This window comes from Panthera uncia, assembly GCF_023721935.1.
Source record: "Panthera uncia isolate 11264 chromosome B2 unlocalized genomic scaffold, Puncia_PCG_1.0 HiC_scaffold_24, whole genome shotgun sequence".
Classification (NCBI taxonomy): Eukaryota; Metazoa; Chordata; class Mammalia; order Carnivora; family Felidae; genus Panthera; species Panthera uncia.
In genome coordinates, this window is record NW_026057580.1 from 101,167,297 (window position 1) to 101,185,739 (window position 18,443).

Sequence of the window (18,443 nt, forward strand, 5' to 3'; positions counted from 1 at the left end):
CCCCCCCCCCCCCCCCCCCCCCCCCCCCCCCCGCCGCCAACTCACAGAGGATTTCACTTCTTTCCTGGCAGAAAGGGATAGATGGCTCTTGAGGACTACCTGGAGGGTAGGCTGGTTTGATTTCAGGTAGTGTACCCCTGTGTGTTCTCCATTCCCTATCCCTAACCCTCAACACCACACACACACACACACACACACACACACACAGACACACACACACGCAGTCACCTGGGCTTACTCTGGACACAATGACATTAAGCTACCTTGTACTGTAACTGTGGAGTCCTTTGATCTGGGCTCTGTTCCCAGACCTTCTGGAACTATCACTTCCTAGCAGCAAGTATGTGTGGCAAAGGCGTCCGGTGTGTGATGCAACTCAGTCCTAGTCACATATTTTGTGGCTTCCGGTGACCGATTCACGTGTCTTCGGAGTTCATTTGGCCAAGGCCAGAATCTTGAGGATTCTTCGGATGCCTTTATAAACACTCTTCCTTTAAGACAATGAGCCAGTGGCCTCTGAGACTCTGAGTGACGGCATCAGAGAGTGTGGCCTTTGTGAGCCACTTGAAATTGTCCCTCTTTTCCCCTGCCAACACCAGAGAAGAGGTAGAGAGATAGCAAACCGCACAGATGCCCTGGACAGTCCTTCATTCTGGCTGCCACTAAACATGCAAATATGCTTTGCAAGGAATTGCTAAAGAGGATTATGACAGTTGCCTTGCTTCCCTGCCCATTCCAATTTGGCAGGTGAGGTCAAGGCCCCGTGGAGGCCACGCTTCAGTGTTCGGGAAGCCGGGATGGGATGCCAAGAGACCACGGTTATTTTGATGCGGCAGGCTGGCTGTGTTCAGAATTGCCCAAGTGACTTCAAAAGCTCCTGTTGTGAAAGCTGGCAGGCACAGTGCCTTAGAGACGCCCCCGACCCCCTCAGACCAGCTATCGCTGCAGTCTCTCTCACCAGACAGGAGAAGAAAGTCAACTGGCTTTCATGGCAGGAAGGCTCCAGACTTTCTAGTTTCTTGGGGCTGAGGCAAATAGGGAGCCAGGAGGGTAAACGCAGAGCAATTATTAGCAAGGAGCTTTTATTTCAAAGGGCAGAATTCTATTCCAGACTGAGGAGTTGGTCAGAGATTGGTGCTGATTTTGCGATATCAACTTGACCCTTGCGTCTAGAAGTGGTATAGAGCGGTGGTTCTCAAAGTGTGAGCCACAGACCTCAGGGGGTCTCTGAGACCCTTCTAGGTTCTGCAAGGTAAGAGTTACTTTATAGCAACCCTGTGACATTGTTCACCTTTTCGCCCCGTGGACATTTGCACCAGTGGCACAAAAGCAACAGGGAGCAAAAACGCAGGCATGTTGGTGCAGATCAAGGCAGTGACGCCAGCTGTATTAGGGTTTATTGTATTCCTCACCTTTACATGCCCCAGAAAGTCATCTGCCTTAAAATGTCTTTGGTGAGTAGTAGAGATACGTATGTTTATTAAATCACAATCTCTGCGTACATTTCAAAAAAAAAACAAAAAACAAAAAACACTCTATCTGACCAAGAGAAAACTGTTTCATGGGGGTTAGGGGCCGGGTTCCCCCAAATAATACCACTTTGCCATATTGATTACTTTGAATTAAAGTTCCATGAGAAACAGCTGATGCAGGAAGGATGCTCTGACTGTCCTTTGTCTCTCTGAGAGCAGAAAATAAATCTCCATGTGAATGGTGGCCCCTGCTCCAGGGGGAAAGGAGTCATCCTTACCATCAGAGCTAGGGAGTTCAAGGCCAAGAGCCTTTGTAAACAAACCTTGATATTTCTTTACTAAGTTACTACCCTAAGCCTCAACTTCTTTGCCTTGTCAATTCTTTACACATTTATTGTTTCTTTGCCGAAAAGGTATAATAGCTGCCTGTTTTTGTCACTTCTTTGGGTCTCATATCTTTGGGGCCTTCACGCACACAATATTATTTTTATTTTTTAATGTAACTTATTGTCAAATTGGTTTCTGTACGATATTAAATTTGTTTTTCTCTTTTTAGTCTCTCTTTTATTATGGGGTGGGGGGGTGAGTTCAGCCAAGAACCTAGAGGGTAGGGAGAAATTTATTTTCTTTCTCCTACGTACCCATAAAGACTTCCTTTGCAAATGGAAGTGTGTGTGAACCTTGACTCTGCAAACCAAGTCTCTTCTTGTTTGAGTTCCCCGCTGAATTGGCTGCTTTATTCATGGAACATCACTTTCAGTTGAAAGAGTGACTGAGAAACAAACTGTGGTTATTTAGACTTGGGTGTTTAGCAGATAACTTTTTGGGTTTTTTTTGTTTTTTGTTTTTTAGCAGATAACTTTTTGAACGTGAGTGACGGATATTTATGGTTAATGCTAAAATCTGAATATTCAAATAAAAGTACATTTTGGAAAACTTACATCTGTCACAGTGAGATTGACAATTTTCCCATGTCGAAGGCTTTTTTGATGAAATGGGCAGTGACGTTAACAAATACATTACTTTTTTGATATCGAATAATGATGTGTATTGTTTGGCAGAGTGCATAACCCATGAATCCACCCGTTTCCAAATGACCAATGCATGATGTTACCAAGTCATATATGGAAAGAGGTCCATTAGTAGAAAACAGACCAGGGGTGTCTGGGTGGCTCAGTCGGTTAAGCGTCCTACGTCAGCTCAGGTCATGATCTCACAGCCTGTGGGTTCGAGCCCCGCTTCAGGCTCTGTGCTGACTGCTCAGAGCCTGGAGCCTGCTTCAGATTGTGTCTTTCTCTCTCTCTGCCTCTCCCCTGCTCGCACTCTGTCTCTCTCTCTCAAAAGTAAATAAACATTAAATTTTTTGAAAATAAAAAATAAAACTATGAAAATAATTTTCCTTTTTATTTGTTTTTTTTTAGTCTTTTTCTAATGACATATCTGTGTGAGGCTAGATTTTGTTTAGATACTTCACCTAAAATAACATATTGTCACAGATCAAACGTGGATGAGGTGAGAATCCAGTAGTCTGTCGAACCAGCCATTAAATAAATATCCAAAAATGAAAATTAACGCCATGCTTCTTAATTTGGGGGGAAAATGTATTTTTTTCATAAAAATCTTACTTAGGTTAACATGTAATGCATTTACTATTTTTATTTTTAAATGAATTAAATATTTCAAACATTGCTCAGTTGTGATTTCAAATAGTGTAAATATATCAATAGTTATAACCCACATAAACAAAAGCTCTTTGGAATCCTCAATGTTTTTTTTTTTTTTTTTTTTTTTTTTTAAATACAAATGGATCCTGGAACCAAATGTTTGGTGACTGCTAATAGAGAATTGCAGTGTTTTCCAGCTGGAGCCTTCTGAGCTGTCAGAGAAATCAAAAAAAGTTTTCCAGGTTGGGAATAGTGACTGTTTCATTATAGACCTTTAAATGTATTTTGTAATGAAAATACCGAAAATTATTTAAATATTGTCCTCTTTAAAATGAAAACCTCATAGAGCTCAAATATGCTTACCTTGCACATTAAATTCTCATTCATCAATAACTGATACTAAAACAGAAAACTATGGGCAATTATGTGCAATTTGAACTCATTAGAAATGAAAGTATCCACATACATCGTTTGTTATCTGTAGAGAAATGCTTGCAAATAGCCACTGAACCCTTCTCTTGTCCTGCAATTTAAAGCAAATCATAAATATTCAAACAAATAATAAATCAGTGGACATTAAGCAAAAGAAAAGCAGTAATTTCAAATTCTGATTATTTTCTATTTTTGATGCTGTAGCAAGTGGTTAAATCTCAGCCGGCTTTTTAATATACACGGAGTTCATGTATAAACACAGTGTATCGTCTTTAATGTATTTTTCATAAGTCGTATTTTTCTTATATAATTAATTTAAATAGTTTGCATCATTTATTTAATGTGAAGAAGCAAAATTTCCCTTATATATTATGAATGACATTGCATATAATATCTAAGTAAGCATTATGCTCAGCATTTAATATTCTGAATAAAAATACCTTTTGCCTCAAATCACATTTGCATGTACTGCCTAAAACAATGAGGTGATTAAAAATATTCCTAAGAGCATTTGAGAAATTATATCTTTCTGTAAGAGGGGTCTGTATTAGTTTCCGAGGCCTTCTATGAAAACGTGCCAAAAGCTGAGTGGCTTAAACCAACGGAAATTTATTCTCTCATGGTTCTGGAATCCAGAAGTCCAACATCAGGTCTTGGGGGAGAGGGCGTGCTCCCCCCAAAGCCTCCAGGAGAGAATCCTTCCGCACTCCTTCCGGCGTCAGGCGACTCCTGGCATCACTTGGCTTATGGCCGCCTCTCTCTCTGTTCTCTGCCTCTGTCTTCACATGGGCTTCTCCTCTGTGTATGTCTCTCTGTGGACTGTTCTCCTCTTACAAGCACACCAGTGACTGGATTTAGGATTAGGGTGGGCCCTAAATCCAGGATGATTTTATCTTGAGATCCTGAACCTTCTGCAAAGGCCGTATTTCTAAGTTCACATTCTAAGTGATAGGCACTTTGGGGAACACCATTTATTATACATTCCCAATCACAAACGGTGGGGTGCAGACCTACTTAGGGCACCTGGGTGGCTCAGTCAGTTGAGCATCTGACTTTGGCTCAGGTCATGATTCTATGGTTCATGGCTTCGAGCCCTCCATCGGGCTCTGTGCTGACAGCTCAGAGCCTGGAGCCTGCTTTGGATTCTATGTCACCCTCTGTCTCTGCCTCTCCCCTGCTCATACCCTGTCTCTCTCCGTCTCACAAAAAATGAATAAAAATGTTAAAAAATTCAAAAAAATGATAGGGTGCAGACGTCCTTTTATAAGAGGAGGCTCTGCTGTTGGACAGACCCCCTCTGCCACTGATTAATACTTTAACCCAGCCAGGTTACCTACACTTCAAAGCCTCAGATTCCTCATCTATAAAACCGGGTCTGTGATAGGCATCACATTGGCTTCTGGTGACAAGTGATGGAGATTTCGCGTAAATACACGATGTTCTCAGCACAGTGCCTGGCACAGAGGAAGGTCACTTAATAAAGATTAGCAGTTGTTTACTGTTGCTAGGATAGGCAGGTAATAATAATTACAGTATTCTCTGTAAACATACCGTTAAGGGCAATCATATCGATGATAATCATAGTAAGAGTTAGCAGATTACTGCTAATGGTGTCTTCAGAGACCATTAGTACATAATAATGGATGATTTTACAGTGACTAGGTAGATGAGAGAGAGAGAGAGAGAGAGGAGAGAACCCTTCAGTGGGCAGCCTTGAGTCTGGTTAGAGACAAACATTCCTGCAGACTGAGTCTGTGTTCTCCAAGATTCGTAGGTTGAAACCTGATGCCTAGAATGGTATTTGGAGGTGGGGCCTTTGGGAGGTGATTGGGTCGTGAGGATGAGGCACGGATGACGGGGTCAGCGCCTTTATAAAAGGTCCCCCAGAAAGCTCCCTCACTCCTTCAGCGAGAAGATGGTGTCGGTGAACCAAGAAGAGAGCCTTCACCACCAAATCTGTAGGCACCTTGAGGTTGGCCTTCCCAGCCTTTGTTGTTTATAAACCACCCAGTCTCTGGTATTCTGTTGTATCAGAATATTTATTTTTGAGACAGAGAGAGACAGAGTCTGAGCAGGGGAGGGGCAGAGAGAGAGAGGGAGACACAGAATCCGAAGGAGGCTCCAGGCTCTGAGCTGTCAGCACAGAGCCCAATGTGGGGCTCGAACCCATGGATTGTGAGATGATGACCTGAGCCGAAGTCGGACGCCCAACTGACTGAGCCACCCAGGAGCCCCATTGGGTGTTTGTGTTTAAAGTCAAAAAAAGAAAATATACGTAGGTCACTCCGAAGTCAGTTATTTTTTTTTTAGTCTGTAGAATTCCCTGGGAAATCTAGCAGCGAAAGGACATGTATGCCAGCTAATTATGTGACCTTAAGTAGGCATCCTCCAGCTTCCTGGGGTCTGGGAGGCAGCCTTGGCCTTTCCTAGTGCAGCAGCCGAGGGGACCCAGGCCTTTTGAGGAACAGAAAGGTGACCATCACGATATATACTGGTGGAGTGGACATATACTGAAAATGTTTTCTCTGTTGGAAATAGATACTCTCAGCTGACTGCCAGACTGATATTTTCCAGTAGGAACTTAGCTTACTGAGGAATGATACGTAAACGTTATACTGTGGGGGATCCCATTGGTCAGCGATAGTCGTGTGTGTGACGTTATATGTATGTTTCCACTGGAGACATAAAGAGAATGAAATGTGGTTTCTGCCCTTGGAGAAGTTCACAGTTGAAACGAAGCTGAAGGGGCTCCTGGGTGGCTCCGTCGGTTAAGCGTCTGACTTCGGTTCAGGTCTTGATCTCATGGTTCATGAGTTCGAGCCCCACATCGGGATCTCTGCTGACAGCTCGGAGCCCGGAGTCTGCTTTGGATTCTGTGTCTCCCTCTCTCTGTGCCCCTCCCCGCTCATATTCCCTCTTTCTCTCTCTCAAAACTAAATAAACATTAAAAAAAATAATAAAAAAAGAAAAACAAGCTGTATTTAAGCCCCGTCTCTCTAAGCAAATTCCAACCATCCTTCGTTCCATAACGATAGGCATTGTGATGTGACTGAATGTTGGTAAACTTAGCTTGAGAAAGTCATGAGGTAAAAAAACTTTTATCTTGTCACCAGACCACCAGACCACATTCAGCTCTGTGCCCCTTGTGTCATCCAGAAGGAGAGAACGTGGCATTTGTACCATCAATCTTAACTTTTTCCTGAGAGTGTTTTCCCCACCCCCATTGTAAGGAAACTGCATGGGCTATTAATATTCACTCCCCAGTTTTATGTCTTTATCCCAGCACCCAAATGTGGATATTTTCTGCCTGTTGGCTCTATATCTGCAGTGGAGTTATAGCCTCTAGAATAATAACACAACAGAGAAATAACTTCTAAATCGGGCACCCTCCGTGTAACTCTGATTGCCTTTAATTAGGGGGGTAAATCACAAGCTAAAAAGAGTAACAGACTTGAAATCACTTAAAAATCAGAATAATCAACCGAGAAAAAATGTAGTCTCATAAATCTAATTTTTAACTACAGCACAATAGTTTCTTTATTCATTAAATAACTTTCGCCGCCCCTCCCTGTTTCTCGGATTGGAACTCTAACGTCGATTAGGAGAATTGCCAAATATCTGTGAAGTGAAAGACTTTCCCTCCGCCCCTCCCACTCCCCATAATAGCCTAGAACATATAAAACTGAAAAGTCACCGTTCAGCCCAAGAATTAGGTTTGTGTGGCCATAACTATTATTGAGAGTGGTTTCAAAGGCAGGTTAGGGGAGAATTAGGCCAGCTGGGGAAGAACCCTTTTTTCTTTTCTTTTCTCTTCTCTTCTCTTCTCTTCTCTTCTCTTCTCTTCTCTTCTCTTCTCTTCTCTTCTTTTCTAGCAGTGTTTCCCTAGAAATAGAGAGATATAATTTGGCACATTACAAACTACTGCATTCATTTTTCATAAACTCCACCTTTAAAAATAGCAACACTTCAGGAGCATTGATAGCACCAAAAATATAGCCTGCTATTTATTGTTCCAAGGCTTGGCTTTTCATGGTTTTTGAGAAAGGACCAGATTTGAAGCAATGCCATGCATGATTTTTTTTTGTCAACCTAATATCCAAAGAAGCCTATAAATACATATAAACAGATTATTATTTCTCTGGAGTGAAGAAAGAGCTTCTTTCTTGGTAGGCATCTGCCAGATAATTTAGGGGGGAAAGGAAATATGAAAAACGTGTGGCGGGGAGAGCAGCCGTGCGAAATAAGGCTGGACTGGCGGTGCCCAGAAGACTCCTTTCCAGCAGGTATCCCCTGCAAGCCGGGCAGAATTTTCAAAATCTGTTCGCTCCTATTCCACACGAAGAGTGGGCTCTATCAGGAGCCGGATCAGGGATGTCACGGTGCATGTCAGCTGCCAGAGCGTGAAGCCGCGTTTGTAACAGAGAAATTAGTGACGTTTCCTTGCAATCATGAACCAACATGTGCTGGGCTCATTACAGCTCTCTGGGACTGCTCACATCTTGAAACTCTCCATTGACCCAACTGCGGAAATCCTGTTTGTCTGCCTCCTGCTTTCTCCCCCAAAGAACAATAAATAAACAAGCAAGTAAGTAAGTAAGTAAATAAATAAATAAAACAAAGCAAAATGGAAGGCTGGGCTTGTTTAATGAATGTGATTTGTTTTTGTTGAAGCAAAGGCACACACGAGGTTTCAGAGGCTGTCAGCTCGGTGCTGGGTTTGTGAATGATTTCACGCCCCACGTCTTTAAGGGGTTTAATAATATGGAAGGTGTCTGCATTTGCTGGTGATAACCTGTCCAAAGGCATTTTCCTTACTTTCGTAGGTTCCTAGAATAAAAATGACCTTTCAAGGTAGGTGAGGCCATCTTTCTGACTTCAGACGGAACTATATCTAGCTTGGGCAGACATCAGAGACTCTTTCGTTGTAGGAAGAATGTCCTCACCATGGGTGTTGCCTTATCCCTCCCTTTGTGACTCTGCCCTGATCCTAGCTGGGGTCTTCCTGCCATCTGAGAAATGCCTGCCGCCTAACGCTGTAACCTGAAGCTCTTTCTTCTGCCTTTTCTGTTTGAAATGCAGTCTCTTGCACTGTATAGGCAAGATAGTTTTTGGTGGAATGCCTTTCCATTCATTCACCTATGACAACGTTACACCAAACAGTCTTGTCGTCTTTATATTAGGGTGACTTCCCTCCTCTACGGAACTTCCCCTCGTTCCCCCCCCCCGCCCACCACCCTGCAAAAATAGTTTGTCAAGATAGATTGAACATGATTTTTCCACAGTTCATAGCAGGAAGTGATCTTGATAGAGGCGTTGGCTTAGATGTGAATTTATTGGAGTGACTATTTGAATATGTAAATTAGTAGTATGATATTATTACTTAGTAATATAGAAAAAAAAAAAAGGGCCTGGAAAGAGCTTGATTCCCCGGAGAAAGAAACTTTCTGAGCACGGATAGTAATACTTTCTCTCCATTTAGATGCAGTTGGTGGATGATATTACCCACACTAATTAATAATGACATATTAGTTAACATATTGCCATCAGCAGGTAGCTATTTGAGCAGGGGTGAAAATGGCACATGCTAAAACAAATTGTTGTACCCTAGAGAAATGTGCAGAATTATTCTTTAAAAGAGTCTTTTAGTGATGTCTAGAATACATTTTTTTTTTTTTTTTTTGGCACTTAACATGGCTCTTTTAAGAGCTAAAACGAGGGGTGAGGCTGGAGAGGTAGAGACTAGAAAGGCAAAACAAAAGACCGCACAACTGATTCAACCTTTTTCAAAAGCTGTTCCAATTAGAAAACAAAATGAAACAAGTTAACAGTTGAATCCAAGCGGCACGGTCTGCCTGTCACATCAGACATCGCGTTGGAAGACTCACGTGTCCTCATTCTTCCCCTCTGCACTCTCTTTCTTCCTCCCCTGCCTGTATTCTAGATCCATCAGGGGATTTGGGGCATGCGGTGACATATGGGCAGGAAGCCATAATCTGTTGCTGGCTTTCGGTTTCTGAGGACTCTCTGTGACAAAGAAGGGGTTAAAACTGTCAACGCCTATCACAGCTCGGTGATAATTAGTGTAATAGCAATCCCAGAACGTCGGCACAGATGACCGCAGGACAGCAGGCAATTTCTACGAGAGGGGGCTGCTTCCTAAGAAATCCTTCTCGATCTCTTTCCAGCTTGTGTACGACTACGCTTTTGAAATGCCTACGTGAAAAAGTGACTGTGTGTGCCTACAAACGATTCTAAGGATGACTGTGAATCTTTTTTCTATTTCAGAAGGTGCATTTTGAGTTAGCAGTTGCAGGTACAAGTTGAATAGATATGTACCCTCTGAGCCCGAGATAGGTGGCCTTTAGAATGTCTCCAAGTGTGCTGTTACTTCTGCTACTGAGGACGCTCCTGCGTAGTAGCGAGCGAGGTGACGTCAGGAGACAAACTGTTGCAAGATATACTTTCATTTATTTTTTTTTTTGCTTTACTTGCCTGTTCTTACAAGAAACATAAAAGGGGGGAAAAAAAGAACAACGTTTTTAAACACGACAAATAAGACTTGGGCCTGAAAAAAAATTACATTTTTCATTCAGTAGCTTCAAGGAGAAAATTGATAGGTTAAAAAAAAAAAACAGAGACTTAAAGCTGTTTTTTCAGGGGCACCTGGGTGGCTCAGTAAGTTAAGCGTCCAACTTCAGCTCAGGTCATGATCTCATGGTTCATGAGTTCGAGCCCTGCGTCGGGCTTTGTGCTGACAGCTCAGAGCCTGGAGTCAGCTTCAGATTCTGTGTCTCCCTCTGTCTGCCCCTCGCCCACTTACTCTCTCTCTCTCTCTCTCTCAAAAAGTAAACATTAAAAAAAAAAAAACTATTGTTTTAAAAGTCCATTTGATAACCAGAAAGGACAATTGTGACTTAAACATAGGAGCAGCAGTCGGTACAGCATGTGACTCTTGAGCGCAGGGTCGTGAGTTCGAGTCCCACACTGGGTGTGGAGTTTACTTAAAAGAAAACTAGGAGCAGAAATCCATGACGGACTAGGGGAAGAATGGGTAAAGGAGAACCTAAATAACCCCGATATGTTCAAATCCACAGGTCCCCATGGCCGGCATCCTAGAGTACTTAATGAATTGGCCGAAGTCATCACAGAACCGCTAGATATCATTTTTGAGAACTCGTGGAGGACTGATGAGGTGCCTGAAGACTGGAAAAGGGCATATTTAGAACCTTCTTTCAAAAAAGGGACATGGATGATGACCCTGGAAATACTCATCAGCTTAACTTTTTGCTTGGAAAAATTCTGGAATAATCAACTTAGTATCCTGGGTAACTAACTTACAACAGCTAGAAGTGAGGCAGTGAAACATCACATAAAGAAGAACTGAGTTCAGTTTTGAGATAAGGTCTTGTGCATACTTTGGGAACTCTCCTGTCCATTCTCCGAATTCTTGGGGGGAAATAAATGAGGTTGGCTGAGGCATTTGGGTGATAACTGATTGTAAGTGTAATATAAGACACAGAGCAGGTTTCTGGCATTAGCTCGCCATTACATCGTTTCCACATTAGCCTTTAACTTGAGAGTTAGGAGCTTTCATTTTATATTTTAACATACATCTTCTTCTCGCTTCATATAGGACCATGTTTTCGTGGGTTGAGATTTTTTTTATAGAATTCAATATAGAATAGTTTGGTGATGGAATTCTTATTTTAAGGTGCTTTTTATAGTCATTTCATATATAGGTAGAATCATAAAGCTGATGAATTAAGGAACATCACCCAGGGAAGACCAATTTTTCTAACTTCTCGTTTTAAATTTAACCTGGCTGAAGTTTAGTGTTAGGACCAGTAACAGTGTCTTGCTCTCCCAGAAGCCCGGCTAGAGCCAGCTCTGTAACTTGATAGCTAGTTTCCCTCACTCCCTGGGGGCTGCCAAGGCCAGTGTTGTGTCCAATCCCACCTCACTCCCCAAGTTTCTGATGTCAGGCGTGTGGGGGGCAGGGTGGTAGACCTAACCACTGGTCGCATAACCACAGCCAGAAAGGAGAGTAGAAGGAAGTAGGGGAAGGAAATGAAGACAAATCTGAAATATTCCTGATTCTTACTTTTCTTGCCTTTGGATGTCAGTAGTTTTATTTTCTGCTTAGAAAACACAGCCATGTTGATGGGATCAAAAATAATTGAAAGGAAGTTATCAAAGAAGACACAGATACACAGCAGGCTCCCAGGGCAGGCAGCTTCTGAGAGCCCCTCAGCAGTCCTGCATTACAGAATCTTTCCCACACTACTTGGAAATAGACACGATATGTAAGTTTACATCAGCATTGTGATTCTTAAGAGTAGGAGGCTCTCAAAGGAAAAGCAATTAACATTCATTTTCTTCCTGGTGCATACTGGTCCCTAGGTGAGCAGTTAAGGTCTCCAAGGGCATTTTTATCAGTACTGCTTTAAAAATCTAAGGTTTACATAGTTTATCTACTTCTAGAGATTAATTTAGACACTGTAAAATCAGTCTCAAATGCAATGCAAGGAGACTAAGCTCAAAAGCATGTATAAATTGTCCTTTAAACTCTATGTTGCTTGCAGATAAGTAAGGATCATACTCCAGTCAACCTTTTCGTAATTTTTTCTAAGGGAACCATAGTCTTTAAAATTTCCAAGCTAGATTTTGTTTTGTTTTGTTTTTTTAAGGAGTGGGAGGTCTGTATAGATTACAGATATAATTTATTGTGATAACAAATGGCTTCCTCTTCACCACCTCATCTCCAGGTGCAGCATCGGTGGTAGATTTATTTCACAGATGTACATTTACATGCATTTTTTGAACTGTTGCTAGAAGGGACCCAATTTCTGAAAACTCTGCTCACCATGGGCATTATGATACAATCTATGGCAAGCGGAAAAAAAAAAAAAAAGGTGGGGGGGACTCTGGTCATTTAAAGTTTTATTTTCTATTTGTGTTATGTCTAACTTCAGTTATCTTGCTACATTTAAATCTCTTTGTGTCTGCTGTTGGAATCTGAAAATAATGATTCTCTACCTAAATTAAGAGTCACAATCTAGAATGGTTAATTAGCCAATGGACTTGTAAGACTTCTTACCTCAAGCCAGAGGAAGAAAACTTTAAGTAGGGAAGTATTAAAAGGCAGCTCATTAATTCTTTTGCATTAAATGAAGATCAGGTAAGAAATATAAGAGAAAAATATAAGAGAAAGGAAGGAGTCTTACCATGAATTATACCTGGAGATAATTACTCTTAAGGATGAGTAATTATTTCGTAGCATTTTCTCTTTTATCTAACATTTATGATATCTTTAATATTTTAAGATAAGGTAAGTAAGGGACAGATATGTTAACAGAACTAGAGGAGTACCTTGATTTGTATTTCCTAGAACATCAAAAGATATTAGTTAGAGACTTTTCTTTCATAATATTGAGGATATTATGAATTTGGAGGATTATAGCAAAATTCCTGTTCAGTTCATCTTACAACACAATTTTGTGGGGTGAGGAATCAGCTTTTTCTTGACTTAGGTAATGCATAATGTGAAGGGCTTCCTCCCACTACAGGAATTTAAGCAAATTAGAACAGCTGTATTCAAGCAGTTTCTTAGTCCAGAGAAGTTTACAGCATCTTGTGTTGTGAAATCAACAACAAAAACAGTAAGCCTTGAGTTTTTACTTTGGAGCTCCTTGGCTCTTAGTTCAAATTTTGGAATCATGCCGATTGCCTTTTCAGGTGGTGAATCAATTTAGAACATAAACTATAGTGTAGCATGGGGAATGGTCTTGAACGATTATTGAACTAATCAACAGTTTTTTATCCTTGTCCATAAAATAGGAAAAATAAATACCTTCCATAATTCCTAAGAGGCTTATTAGCATTCTGCACCAAACATCCACAGAGTTCCTGGCCCAGTGCTTGACAAATAGGTACTGAGTGCCTTCCTCTCTTCCATTTTTTACTCTGTTATTTCCTCTTATATGAAAGAAATTACCTTAAAACTGACTAGAAAACTCCAGCATAAATTGACATGTCCTTATTACTGCCTTAGACCCACTGAACAAGGCCCCTTTGCTTTCTTTTAGAAAGGATAGAAAGGTTACAGTGGCCACTCACAGTAGGAATTCAGTAAATGTTTATTGATTGAATGAAGAGAATGTGATTTTTTAAAAACAGTGAGCAAATGTGTAAGGCCAGCACTTTTCAAGGCTGAGGAAATAGTCCCATAGACACATAGGAAGGTATTTCTCCAACTTTGTTCTTTTTTTACAGCTTTAGATTTATAAATTTGGTGTATAGGTTAGTGAGTAGTGTATCTGATTTTGTGACTGTGATTTACAAATTAGGAGTGCAAATGGGCATTTCCCCGTAGATTCTTCTGGGATAAATCCAGCAAGGTACCAGGCAGATGATGGCAGATCAACAAACTTTTCTATGTGAAGAGAAACCAGATGTACCAGTGACTAGGAAGCACCCGCCAGAAAACTGAGCTGAGCCTATCTGGATTATTCTCTGGAAAGAGTCTGACTGCTGTAAACAGGTTCCTTGCCTGGGCATTGAAGAATAACAAAAAGAGAGGTTAAAGAAAATTACATTTTTAGACAAAATATTTGGTTTATATAAGTTCTTACATGAAATATTAAATTAGGTATCAAAACATCAGGTTCAGGCAGGTAGAAGGTTTCTGAATTTCAAAGTAAAATAGGGAATAAACAATAGAATATTATATCCAGAGACATATACAGGAAATGAGCAAGAGCCTGACCTTAAATTGCCAGTTCTCTGTTCAGACCAGGGGCCAAGTAATAGGCAATGCTTAGAAGTCAGTTGACAACTTGTGCTTTGACCAAAGCGTCTTTAATAACAGATGCTGTATTAAACAAAGTAAGTAGTACAACACAGAGCCAATCAAATCAGCTAGGTTTTCTCTTTCTGAAGTTTCTAGATTCTTCGCAATCTCAGTGGTCATCGGTTAGATATTCCTACATCCGATGTTTTACACTATCAGATTCTTTGATTAGAAAATTGTTGTTAACATCATATTATTAACCTCTAAGGATATAAAATCAAATTTCTATTCCATGATCACTGTGACAGATATTTCCATGAAAGGTACACATAAAAAAACAAAACAAAACAAAATGGTAGTAGTCAGAAAAATGAATAATATAAATTTTTATTTTTAATTATCAACTTTGCTGTTTTTCTTTCAATTTTTTAAATTCTGGGAAATGAAGTTTTATTTTTTATTGTCGTTGTTGTTAAAAGATAACTTTTAGACGAAAATGGGAGGTTAAATTCCACATTAGGAGCTGGTGGTTTTTTTTTGTTTTTTTGGGTTTGTTTTTTTTTGACAATTTGACCAAAATTTCTTTCACTGATACAAAAGGAAGGACATCAACTTGTCAACATTAAGATGAGAAGTGTCTTCTATAGATGTATTCTGTATCATGCCCTTTGTCAGATGAATTTCTCTTTATTATTCCAACAATAAAATGCTGACTTGAACATCTTCGGGGCAAAGTGGTGTATTAATTGGGGCAAATGGTAGAAATTCTATTGCAGTTGTTGCCCTGGTCTCTAAGACTGACAATATTCTGAGATACTTTTTGGGTTACTACAGCCATTATTCATTGAGAAGTTCTGCCCATCCAGAAATGCGTGCATAGGTCCAAATAATCAACATGTGTACGTCTACATAGCTGAGCACAGATTCATTCTAAATAAAAGCTGCAGTTTGGTTTTTGCAAATGTAACTGCGACTGACACCTTTTTTCCCCTTTCATTAATTGTCTTTAAAACGGATTATATGAGAAGGCTCTATTAAAAGCTTAATTGGAACAGCATCGTGAACTGTGGATTGTGTGCCCGTGCAGCGCTGTGATTTGCAAACATACGTCCGCTCTTCAATAAATGTTATGGCTTTCACAGCGGTTCCGCCTTGGCCTCTTTTGTAATCGTTTACATTTCGGTGAATGGCGTAGAGTATGTGTGTTGTTTAAATTGACGATATATAAATGTTTACAGTAATGTAGCATTATGGGTAGCATGGGAAATCAGAGTTCCAACTTGAAAGACAGGAGAAAGCCAGGCTCCCCACACACCATGCAAAATGCAAATAAATCATTACGATGTGTGCTTGGATGCATTTGTGTGATTGTTATAGACGCGTATGTCGTGCCTTTCTCCTCCCCCTCCTCCCCACTTCCAACTAAAAAAGTACCCCCGAGGGTGATAGCATGCGATTTTGTGCCAGTAATTGTGCTTCACCAGAGTAGGAGGTGGGGTGGCGGGATCTATTAGGTGGCAGGCTCCCACAGCCTTGAATATCCATCACCCACAGGTTGTGATGCATCCACAGACAAGCGGCATCTCAGGGATCATTAGATCTAGAGTCTACCAGACTCAGATCCTGGCCTCCCTGCTTTCTGGCTTCAGGATCTTGAGCAAATGGAATAAATAAATATAGACCTTAGCACGATAATTAGCACATGATAAGCAGGCCCAAAACATCAATTACACACACACACACACACACACACACACATACACACACACACACACACACACACACATATATATATATATATATATATATATATATATATAAATCAGTAGTAGCATTGTGGGTTCTGTATAAATGGCACCACGTGTGATATGTTTGGTGATGATGAAGGACTGTTTTTATTCCCACTGAATTCAAGGTGAGCAGAATATAAATTTAAAGCAAGATGTAGGGTAACTATTAGGAAGAAATATGTAACAATTAGAATGTGAGAAGTGAAAAGCATCCTAGGATAACATAATCTGGTTCAGACACTGGCGAGCCCGGGGTTTGTGGCCTGACGTTTGTTCTCCCAGACCCTCTAAATCCTGGCTTTTTGTCTCAGAGTCTGGAAAGTCTACCTCAAGGGATCCGTGGCATCTTCAAAAGAGACCCATCTCTCTAGACTGGCCTTAATTTCAACTTAGCTCCATAGTTTTTGAGACCTAGCCTCAGAACACTTTTACTCATATCCTAAAAGTCCAAGCAGCCCCAGGGCTCTGCAGGGGCCAGCATCACATTATGAAAGCCTCATCTTTCAGCTCTAAAATCTTAGGCTTCAAGTCTTCCTTGGTCTATCAAGCATATTTAGAAAAGTCAATGATATTGGCAGCCAGCACTAGAATGTACTTTTTTTTTTAATGGGGAGTTGCATGCATGAAATAGAAATCCCAAGTAAGGAGTGTTTGGTAAAAAAAACATGGGATGGTTTATATCATTAATAAAATCACTTCACATAAGGCAGCTTTTAAACGTCTTTCATCTGAAACTGGAAAATGAATACCTTCTAGTCTCATTCCCGGCCATATGCTGCTCCACTGAGGATTTTTTAATTTAAAAGAGTACTCTTGAACAATTTTAAATGAAAAATTTACCTTTTTTCCCCTCCTAGAGTTACCCCGAGGACAGAGTGTATTCGTGTAATTACGGACACTTTTTTGGCCAACTTCCTCCACTTTCAAATCTCTCCATGTACCAGTAACAGGATGTCTGTGGAATCTCATCTGTTTCTTGGTTGAATAATGAGCACCGATGGTGAACTGTAGATCTTCAGCATGCATTCTTTTACATCCGTTGAGCTCGATCAATTTAACGTCCACTTCATTTTGGAAATTAGTCTACGTAACCACATTTACAAAAATAGCCATTTCGGGTGAAGAATATACGTTTCATTTTTTCTAAATCCTGACCTATACATCGGAAGCCCTCAATGCAGCTTTGGTTTTCCTGGTGAGTAGCTGTCTAGTCCCGTACTTTTTATACCTTCGCTGCTCTCTGGTCTGTAAATGTGTCCAGGGCCCGGCATCACGTAGACACAGCCACGGAGGGCTTAGGCGACTGTATCTGTACAACTTTACGTTCTTCAGCAGAAAAGTCACGGAGTAACACGGTCTGGTTTTTACCGTGGCTTGCACGAGGCTCTGTGCTCATTTGATTTGTCCCCATTAGTGTTCCCCATACTTCCGTAGTTCCTGTGTATTTTGGGGGACACTGCAGGTGCTCAGTGACATTGACATATGAGTGGAGGACTAAAGCCTAAGGAGACCGAACCCTGAAGTTGTGCCGGTTGGCTCTAGCAGGGCGTTTCCTGGTTTCTGAGAACAGGGAGGAAACCTGCGGCCTTTGTGTTTAGAGGAGAGCTTGCCTTTCACCTGAAAACCCTGGAAACCAAGCTTCTCTTTATCAGAAGTTCACCTTGGGGTGGGATTTTGTTGTTCTTCAGGGCCTCTGACTTTCCTGTTGTCTTTTGGATAAAACTATAAATGCAAATAATTTATAAAATAAAATTGTACAAGGGCACCTGGGTGGCTCAGTCGGTTGAGTGTCTGACTTCGGCTCAGGTCATGATCTCACTGCTTGTGGGTTCGAGCCCCGCATCGGGCTTTGTGTGTTCCTGGCTCGGAGCCAGGAGCCTGCTTCAGATTCTGTCTCCATCGCTCTCTGCTCCTCCCCTGCTCGTGTTCTGTCTCTCTCTCTCTAATATAAAATAAAACATTAAAAATAAAATTTTACATACTCATTTAGGTTTTCTTGTGCCAGCAGGTATTAAATATGGCAGTTTGTGAAGGCACATGAAAATACTAAAATGACATGCTTATTTGAATTACAATTTTCTTTTGGCCCTATTTTTGTTTTAATCTGAATTGTGAGAGGGGTATCATCTATTCCTGCAATTAAAGCTAATAAAATAGCAATCAATTCCTGCAATAAAAAATAATCAAACTATGTTTAATGTATTCATGGCATCCATGCGAGCGTATGGTATGCTGCTAGACAAAATGCGAACATATCCTGATACCTTCCCTACATAAACATTAACTTCTCTCTTAG

At 40.9% G+C, this 18,443-nt stretch overlaps 1 protein-coding gene across 1 annotated transcript in view; it reads left to right on the forward strand.

Moving 5' to 3' along the window:
* SAMD5 (sterile alpha motif domain containing 5) overlaps positions 1–11,045 on the forward strand; it is a 51,612-nt gene extending 40,567 nt beyond the window's left edge. Inside the window, exon 2 of the mRNA XM_049654499.1 lies at positions 10,663–11,045. Coding sequence (XP_049510456.1) covers positions 10,663–10,725 — 63 coding nt within the window. The 3' untranslated portion in view covers positions 10,726–11,045. The remainder of the gene's footprint in view (positions 1–10,662) is intronic.
* Positions 11,046–18,443: the final 7,398 nt, after the last annotated feature.